We start from the raw sequence: 10,161 nt of genomic DNA, 5'->3' as shown, positions 1-10,161 counted from the left end.
CTTCCCAACAACCCCAGGCCACTGATCTTGTCCCCATTTTACAGATGAGGAAACCATGGCTACTTGGCTAGTAGTTGGCAGAACCATGAATCCAGGACTGATTCAATAACACATAATACCACATTCTTTTGGGCCACTTTTAAGAACTTCCATTATTTGATGCTAACCTACTTAGGCAGCTAATGTATCACTCTCTTCCTTGGATGAGCAACCACACTCAATTACACAATGCTCACTACCATTTCAACACTTCACTCATTTGCCCTACCCTCTGGCATTGGTCTAGATCAACTTCTCTCAAATTAGCATTTAGCTTAATAGAACCAATAATGTACTCATCTATTAGAACAGTAATTTTCTAGAAATTGTTTCCAAACGTGTTCCTCTATAGAAGGCTTATCCTTCATGACACAATTGTTAAGATTGTCTACCAGGATCTATGAGGTTTACTGGAACATGGAAAAACAGTTCTTACTAATAGCTTTTATTTTTTTATTAAAAAAAATTTTTTTAAATGTTTTATTTATTTATTTTGAGGAGAGAGAGAGAGAGAGAGAGACAGCATGAGCAGGGGAGGGTCAGAGAGAGAGGGAGTGACAGACTCTGAAACAGGCTCCAGGCTCTGAGCTGGCAGTCAGCACAGAGCCCGACGCAGGGCTCGAACCCATGAACTGCGAGATCATGACCTGAGCGAAAGTCGGACGCTTAACTGACTAAGCCACCCGGGCGCCCCATAATAGCTTTTATTTTTAAAGCACTTTTTCACAGACTTAGAATGACCTATAAGCTACATAAGACCATATAAATTAACTAGTTCAACTATATTTTATAGCTAGGGAAAACACTGAGAAAACTCAAAAAAGATTTGATCCAGGTCATATAGTCAGTGTTGAATCAAGACCATGCTATAAACTCTTGTCTAATACCTGTTGGCATCCACCACTTAACTGCCCAGGTTCTAGTCCCAAACCAACAATCCTTTCTAGCTACGTGACCCTGGGTTAGATATTTACACTATTCATGCCTCAGTCTCTTCCTGTTAAATAAGAATCATAGTCCTACCTCTTAGGGTTGTTAGGAAATCTAAATGACATTATACATGAAAAGCACTTAGAGCAGTGTGTGGCACATAATAAATGCTCAATAAATGTTAACCATTATTCCTATTTAGTAAATATTCTTTAACTATAGTTCCTACCAAAGATATAAAACATTCTCTCTTTTCTTGGAACTTGAATCTTGTGTTACTTTGAGAAATGATTTAGTTTTCCAAACTGAAATAAACACAAAACTGATGTGTTCAATTACTTTAATAACACTACATTTACCATGTTATCACCATGGAATGTAAATTTGGGTTAGACAAGAAAACTTTACAAATGCAATCAAGCATTCTAGAGTATACCAAAGTTTGTGTATAATGTCTTACCAAACCACCTTGCTGATAAATCACTAATCACTTCAATTATAGCTAATTTGTTAACAGTTATGATTCTTACAAAGAAAGATAAACATCCATACAATTAAAAAGTGTTTTTCATTTACCTTTGCGTTAGTACTTAAAATACACATTTCTATTTCAAGATGACATTTAAAAATTATTCTAAGACAACAGCAGCATAAATATAATTCTGCAATTATAAAAAAAGCTAAACTGGGATCCATACTTAAGTTATTCTCATGTTTACAAATGATTCTGAAATAAATACTACTTCTAAGCAGCTTTTTGGGTTTGGTTTAGATAAACACACACATTTTCAGTTGTGGGGAAGCTTATAATGTTATATTCTATCCATGCACTGCTCTGAAAGGGTCTAAGAGCCACCCAGCCCTAAAAACTGAAGTTATCAGTCTGCAAAGCAGGCAGAAAAAAGTTAAATTAAACATATTTCCTACATAACATCAAAAGCATGTGATCATCTGCAGCAACTGGGAGTACTTCGGGATTGCCAAGTTGTTCTCTTTACAACTCATTTCATCAGAGGACTTTAAGAAGATGCTTGTTTTACCACTAACAAGTACATTTAAATGTAACATGTTTCTTTTGTGCTAATTTGACTCCCATGAATGACCTAGCTAACTAGTCACTAGTAATTTGCTTACCAGACAAATCGAGTCTGCAAGAAAGGAAACCAATATGTAAATTATCACGTTATTGTCTGACCCATTCAAACCATTTATTTTCAACATTAACATATAAACTCAATGTGAGATGTCTAGAGCAAGCACCACCAACAAAACCAAGACAGCTTCTTTTCTTCTAAGGCTTAGGTTTTGCCCAGAACTCCTTATACATGGAATAGCCCATACCTAAAGAAAAAGAAGTCTAGTTAAGCATTTAAATATTTTGTGACATTAAGAAAATTGAAAACAGTTCATAAAATAGCTAAAAGTAGCACCCTGCTAGCATGCAATATTTACAAGGGGAACAAGACCCTAACCTGCTCACACTCTTGCTTCTTAAACTATTTAAATTTCTAAAATTCTTTACATATAAGTATCTCAAGGCTAGTATGACTAGTTTGGACTATTGAAAATACTCGTTTTAAAGAACAATCAATGTTTATCTTACAACTTTAAAAGGAGTCACACTTACTATGTCAACACCAAGTAAAGCCAATAAAAGAATGTAATACTTATATTAAAAAAAACCTTTTCCACTTTCAAAAATTCAATACAATAGCAATCATCTATCTCTCCCAGATAATGGGTCTTACTGCCAACCTATTTACATATCTAGACTTAAGTGAAATTATAAGTTCTGTGATGCACAGTAAGATTACCTTTTCTTTCTTTAAAACATTAGTAAGATATATCAGACAGTAAAAATGTCACTACTTGAACTATTTTTATTGATCCAACTTTTACGTGAAAATAAATATAAGTGACATTTTCAAAGTACTTCAGAGTCAGCTACAAGTATCTACCTTGCTTTGTTTACAAAGAAATCTATTAATGGGAACTACAAACTTGGAAATTCCCTGTAGGAACCTACCAAGGGTCATCGCTCCCACAACAAAGCCTTGGGCTGCCACGCGCATGTGGATCAGGTGAACAGACATTTTAGTATTTCCCCTGCTCTTCAATTTATATAGTCCATATGCAACAATTGCTGCAAACCCCGCCATTCCTGTAAAACCAATCGTCACAAGTAGGTCATGCAAGGGGACAGGGAACCAAAATGACTTTACTATCAATGTACTTTTGACTATTATTATAAGGATGCTTTATGAGACCACTAATTAACATACAAATTGAGTTTTTAATTTTCCCCCCTCCAAACCAAAAATCTTCAATTGGTAGCAAAATAGTAGCAGATTCAGAAAGTTAAGATCATCTTCAAAATGTGGACTGTGGAGCCAGTCAAGGGAACTTTTACTCTCAGTTCTATTTCCCTTCCTGAAGGGAATCAGTTAACATAGCAGAGACTGGTGTTTTTGTTTTTTTTTTTTTGTTTGTTTTTTTGTTTTTTGTTTTTGAGTCTTGTGAGTCTTTCTAGCAAATCACTGAGACTCAGGGTGATCTTCAGGTCCCCCAAAACATTCACTGAAATGAGGAAGAGTCAATAAAAGAAGTCTGAATACACACATAAGAATTTTTATAGAGAGTGCTATCAAGCCAATCTCACATATTTCAACATATGAAAAAATATATGAAAATAAATGCTTTCAAGATGTGCTTGATGAACAAATTGAACACATCTACTGTGTTGAGGCTTACAACAGATTATTAGAACATCACAAACTTACCAATGGGAACAAAAGGTGCCTCCCTAGCTTTTCGGATAAGTTTGGATCCCTGATCTTCATCATATGAAGAAAGAGAAACATCTGTGCCGGTTGACATAGTGACTGAAGAATCTGAAAGAGAATTTCCAGACGTTCTAGAACACTGAATGGCTGGATATACTTAAAACACTCTTAGTTTCCACACAAAAAACCTAGTGTATGTATCCATAAGAAGTATTTTTTATGGATTAACTGGATTTTTTTTTTCTTTCTGAGAGACAGAGACCGTGTGAGCAGGGGAGGGTCAGAGAGAGAGAGGGAGATACAGAATCTGAAGCAGGCTCCAGGCTCTGAACTAGCTGTCAGTACACAGCCCGACAAGCTGTGAGATCAAGACCTGAGCTGAAGTCAGATGCCTAACCGACTGAGCCTTAACTCACAGCTACCTTTAGGGAGGGCTGTCATTATTCCCACCTATTGTTTTGATGTTTATCCAACGCAACCAATCTCTTTTTAGCACCACATTGCTGATAACAGCGAAATCTTTCTTTTTTAACTGAAATAACTTTTGTCAATTAAAATAGTAGCCATTAATTTTCTGGCGATTTTCACCTTTAATCAATGTCAATTTAACAACTTACTCAAACCAAACCAATACTCCTTACTGCCTCTTCAAAACATGTTGAATATTCTACTAAGCACTTTCAAGTGTAATTTTTTCTGCTTTCAATGGAGACTGGCTTACTGACTTCAACATGCTACCTGCTTCAGTTCTCACCTCTCTGAATAGCTTCCAACCTATTACCCTAATCTTTATTATTCATGGTGGCTGTTTTGGGAAAAAGACGACAGTCTGAACAACCAAAATTTCTACTTTAGCTATTAAGGACAAAGCTTTTATTTTATACTTTTTTTTTTTTTTTTAAGGACAAAGCGTTTAAATACTACTGCTAGAAATGCCTCGTTTTAAGCATAACTTATGTTCAATTGAACATAATATAGTCCTTTAGTTTTCTACTTAGGGTCAAAATTTTTACCATCACGGCAGTAAATGAATAACTGCAGTAGCTAAAAACTGAATGGCCCCCAGGGTCTTTTTTTGTTTTTATGTTTGTTTATTTTTGAGAGAGAGAGAGAAAGAAGAGTGAACAAAGAGAGGCAGCGAGTGAGGGAAAAATAGAATCCCAAGGAGGCTCCACGCTGCCAGTGCAGGGCCTGATGCAAGGCTTAAACTCACAAACTGTGAGATCATGACCTGAGCTGAAATCAAGAATCTGATGATTAATGGACTGAGCCACTCAGGCACCCTACTTCCCTACTTAATTCATCTTCTTAATGAATGAATATCTCCTAGGCTTCAGTTCTATTTCCCTTTACATACGTTACATTCCCTGGGCTTCCCTCTTAAAATTCTCTACCCTCTTTTATATTACTCCTGTAAGCGGTACCAAAAAAGGCAAGATATTAGCCTGATCATTATATGGATAAGGTGGCAGGAAAAAAAAGATTCACTTCCGCTACCAAAGACTCCATTCTCCCCTCTTCAGTCATTTCCCTTTACACAGGAAGCTATTTAATAATACAGTCATATCGCCTTTACACAGGTGTTTCATCACAATGAGAAAGTAACAAATTCAGTTTCACCTTAGTCACAGTAAATATATATATATACTTCCTTCTTCACTGAACTGATTTAAACTGCCTGTAAACTTTACCCATAGATAATATAAGGTAGTCAAACATAGTATGCAAGGGTGCAAGTCTCTGATTAGTGTCATTTACAATAAACTCAAAAGTCAACTGACCATCCCACTACCCATACAACATCTGACCTTCACTTCTGGGTTTTTCATGTGCATCATACTTGCTTCAATTATAACTCTCACTCAACACTTTGCTATTCCAGGGGGTGTTAAGAGTAGGTTAAGACCCTCAAAGAAAATCCAACCCCAGAGGGGGATGTGGTGCTTAGTTTGAAAAGTGAAATAAATCATCCTTCCAAGCCCTCATCCCCACCGGGAAGAGTCCACTTCTGTCATTTGACAGAGAAGAAACCTTAATCTAGAGGGGTTGTGCAGCATCACATTGCTAAATAGGAGGAAACTCAGATTAGAACTAGACTTTTTCTTCTTTTTTTTGTATTCCATTACCTGCTAATTGAATAAATCCCTACTTACAGAGCTTTTATTATATACAAGTTCTAGGTTCAGCATGCTCACTATATATGTGAAGAGTTAAAACAAACACTGAAATAATTAATGGTTAAAAATTAGATTTTTTTGTTTGTTTTTTAAAGGGACATGAAAGAGCATGATTACTTACCAAGAGCATAACAAAAACAATGACAACTGAATTTAGAGTGTGGAATCTTTCACAGAGAAATATCTGAGACTGGCCTTCAAGAAACTAGATGGACTAGATGGAGAGATTAAACATATTTTAGTCCAGTATATGCTTATTTGTTGCTTTCAAAACTAAGTATAAGCTTCTGAAAGGCCTAACATTTTATCACAGATCCTCCTTCCACCTTATCTGCCAACGGAATCCCACATTATAATCACATTAATTTCTTAAAGATGTTCTCTATACCTCAGTGCCTTTGCACAAGCTGATTTCTCTAACACTTTCCCTCCCTTTCCATCTTCTTCAGATACTCTTTTTCCTAGCTAACACCTTCCATTTTTCAAGTTTTTTTTTTTTTTTTTTTTTGATGTTTAATGTTGTTATTTATTTTGAGAGTGCAGAGAGTGAATGAGCCAGGGAGGGGCAGAGAGAGAATCCCAAGTAGGCACCATGTCAATGCAGAGCCTGATGTGGGGCTCAATTCCATGAAACATAAGATGACGACCTGAGCCAAAATCAAGAATCAAATGTTCAACCAACTGAGCCACCCAGGCGCCCCTCAGGTTTTTATCTTAACTGACCTCCACTGGAAGTGTTAGACTTTGAGTTTATAATTGCTTTGGTTATGCAGTCTTATAGGACCTCATGCTTTCTCTATAAACTTTCTTATAAATGTGTTTCTCTTGCTAGAATCTTTGAAGTTAGGAGGCTAATCTGCCCTGCTTATATCTATCTTCACTGCCTCACACACTTGCATGTAATAAGCATACCACAAAATATTTGTTGAATAAATTTAAAAATAATGTACTGCAACAATTAAAATTATTCTCAGGTATTTACTTAGGAATATTTAGTGAAAATAATAGCAATTATATGCATTTGTAGAATTTAATAGGTCAGTAAGAAAAATGCCAAACTGTGTATACCTAAGTGTTTATTTAATTCTTATATTAAAGAAATGAAAGGGTGTCTGGGTGGCTCAGGTCATGATCTCACAGTCCCCATGTCAGGCTCTGTGCTGACAGCTAGCTCAGAGCCTGGAGCCTGTTTCGGATTCTGTGTGTCTCTCTCTCTCTCAGAAATAAATAATAAAAACACTAAAAAATTTTTAAAAAAAGAAATGATAACATGTGTAGGGCCTGGTTCCTTACAACCACATGAACCTATTCGATAAAGCTATTCCATAACACTTTTAAAAACTAGCACCTTCTTTTGCAGATATATTCATGATTTTTTCCTTTGCCTTAATTATTTCTAAACTACGAAGTCATCTGGGAGTTATCTTTAAAAGCAAGAAAGTTGGTAATCTTTCCTCTAATCTCCCACATCTGGATCACTATAATTGTTCAACAGGTCAATGGAGCAAAACTTTTTTGTCTCCCTCTTTCAGGAGGGAGGGGATGGCAGTCTCTCTCCTGTATATGAAAGAAGAAAATCCATTGATCTCCACTCCTCACTTATGATACAGACTCTGTATGGGTAGGACATTTCATCTGGTTGTCTGAAAGTAATCTCTAGGGTAAGAATAAGGGTGTGGGGAATAATGTGGTCATTATTTGCTTTCAGTGACCAATGATGATAACCTGTCTCTGATCCAGAACACCTTGTGTGCACATCTGAGGATAAAATGAAGAGGAATATTAAAAATCCAACACATATACCATAGATTTATTGTACAATACTTCATATTATATTTTAGATCTTATAAATTCTAACATAGTATATATTCCTAACACTCCTTGCATGTAAGATTTTGATAATTCTCTTCTTAATTTTCATCTGAAAGTTTCCCGAGTATTCATAATTTACAGCACATAAATTGAAAATGGGTAACTTTTAAAGTATCAGGATCAATAACTATGGGTCATATAATCATTGACCCCAATGATTAATCCATGCCAATAGCCTAACTTTACAGATGGAAAAAGGGTTATGAAGGGTTATATGAATTGCTCAACACCAAGAATACATCTCTGGCAGAGTAGGATTAGAACCCAGATCTCCTGATACACAGCCCAGAGTTCTTCTGATTGACAATATATTGCCAAAGCATCAATCTTATGATGCTGGCAATATATATTTAACCTGAAAAATATTAAAATCCATTCCCTAACAAAAGTATGCATCTCTTTCTTTTAATTGTAAAAAAATATGCAAGTCATGCATAGAATTAAGGAACTTTCTTCCCCAGTGACTTGACTCTTCCAACAATTTAAACTGTGCTTTGAATAGATTTTTTTCACTAGCACCACTTCCAGATTCTCCTAGAATTAGAAGAATTATAATAAGTAATTTTCTCATCTGCCCATAGCAATTGGCCCAGATCTGTCCAAAAGCTGAACCAGTACAAAAAGAGCCATCAATGACTAAATACTCAAAAGCCAGTTTGAAAACACTATTCTCGGGCACCTGGGTGGTTCAGCCGGTTAAGTTTCCAACTTCAGCTCAGGTCAGGATCTAGCAGTTTGTGGGTTTGAGCCCCGCGTCAGGTTGTGTCCTGACAGCTCAGAGCTTGGAGCCTGTTTCAGATTCTATGTCTCCCTCTCTCTCTGCTCCTCCCCAACTTGTGCTCTTTCTCTCGGTTTCAAAAATAAATAATTAAAAAAAATTTTTTTAAAAAGAAAAAGAAAATGCTACTTTCCAAACTTATTAAGATACTACTGAAGACCTTTCCAAATGCATGGGAATCTAGAAAAGGCATCAGGGAGATGAGCTGCCAGCATGGGGTGATGTAACAGACTGAAGGATCTTCACAGTCCTTCATTTGGTCACGGGATCTATTATCAACAAGGGTTTCAAATTTTGATTTTTCATCGGTCACCTGTCAGCTTGTTTAAAATGGCTGCAAAGGCCCCACCCTGGAGATTCTCATTTAGAGGGTCAAGGGCAGGGTCCAAGGAATCTGTATTTTAAGAAGCCCCCTTCAAGTGATTCTGGGGCACTAGGAAATAAGAGATCCCCTGGTATTCAAGACTCAAACATGTTCGTCATGCCGGGGCTTGGTACCACTTCGATCTGTCTCAACTTTTCAATCCAAACCGGTCCTACTCGAGAGTGCCTGGGTACTTCCCGAAGCACAGCTTCCTGAGGTGGGGACTGCCCCATACAGGGAAATAAACAGCTGCTGCCCACACCGGTACCAATGAGAGAAAAGAGAGTGACACTGCCGACTTATTTGAGCTGCTCCCAATTCTAAACCCGCGCTGTTTTCTAATCTCTAACCGGCAGATTTACCTTTCAGGAAGAAATTCAAATCCCATCACAGATGTTTGTAACAGGGACTGAGGCCTTCTTACCTCCCTAGGGTAAGAGAGGATCGCCAAGGGTGGGAGGCAACACGGGGTCGTAGATAAGAGCAGGGTCGTGTGGTTTTACGCCCTCAACCTTTAGAAGAACCTCCTCCCCTGTCTCTTCCTGTGACCTTGTCGGGACTCGGCGACCGTAGCCGTCGCCCTCCCAATCCCTCCACATCCATCTGGCGGGCCCACTCTCCAGAAGCTCACTACTCTAGTTACCGGCTCCCGGAGGTCGGCCTCAGCCTCCTCCACGGGCCTCTCACTACTGCTTCTCCGCAAGTCTTCCCTCTCAGTCACATTCATTCCCCAAGCTTTGGTTTCATCCCCTCGCTGGCTCCGCCTCTCCTCACCCGACAGGCCATAGGGCTTTGTCTCTGGACCCACAACTTTCCCTGAACCACGAGGTCTGGCCGGAGACCCAATTACACTTCGCCCCCTTCAACCTGGGCATCGCCCCCCTCCTCCCAGCCCCGCGGTCCCCAACACTTCCAAGGCGCTCTCGGCCCAGCCAAGCGCTGCCCACTTCTTCCCTCCTCACGGTCGGCAGTCCTTGGCTCCCAAGACTCCCTCAAGCTTCACTTGCCTGCAATGACAGTAACTCTCAAGCTCCAATGGTTCTCAAGCTCCTACCGGTTTCTGGCGCTCGCCCACGCTCGCCGTACAGCCGGCTTCTCCTTGTCCCGCCCACACCTGGTCCTAACCAATCAGAAGCCAGAGGCCGGCAAGCGAGGTCCCGGTAGGTGCGTGCGTATGTGCGGTGGGTGGGGCGGGCCCCGGATTGGCTGGGGGTGGGG

General features: G+C 38.7%; 1 protein-coding gene across 1 annotated transcript; it reads right to left on the bottom strand.

Annotated features, from left to right (window-relative positions):
* Window positions 1-1,295: 1,295 nt before the first annotated feature.
* Window positions 1,296-10,047, bottom strand: HIGD1A (HIG1 hypoxia inducible domain family member 1A). The gene is made up of 4 exons (XM_077753712.1): window positions 9,951-10,047; window positions 3,750-3,860; window positions 2,996-3,130; window positions 1,296-2,310 (listed from the first exon to the last, which is right to left on the bottom strand). Exons 2-4 carry the CDS (start codon window positions 3,844-3,846, stop codon window positions 2,261-2,263), a joined length of 282 nt encoding a protein of 93 aa, XP_077609838.1. The 5' UTR covers window positions 3,847-3,860; window positions 9,951-10,047; the 3' UTR covers window positions 1,296-2,260.
* Between the last annotated feature and the right edge of the window lie 114 nt (window positions 10,048-10,161).

This window comes from Crocuta crocuta, unplaced genomic scaffold (assembly GCF_008692635.1).
Source record: "Crocuta crocuta isolate KB4526 unplaced genomic scaffold, BGI_CrCroc_1.0 scaffold655, whole genome shotgun sequence".
In the NCBI taxonomy this organism is placed as follows: domain Eukaryota; kingdom Metazoa; phylum Chordata; class Mammalia; order Carnivora; family Hyaenidae; genus Crocuta; species Crocuta crocuta.
Note: the sequence above shows the minus strand (reverse complement) of the source record. Positions and strands in the feature narration are given on the sequence as shown.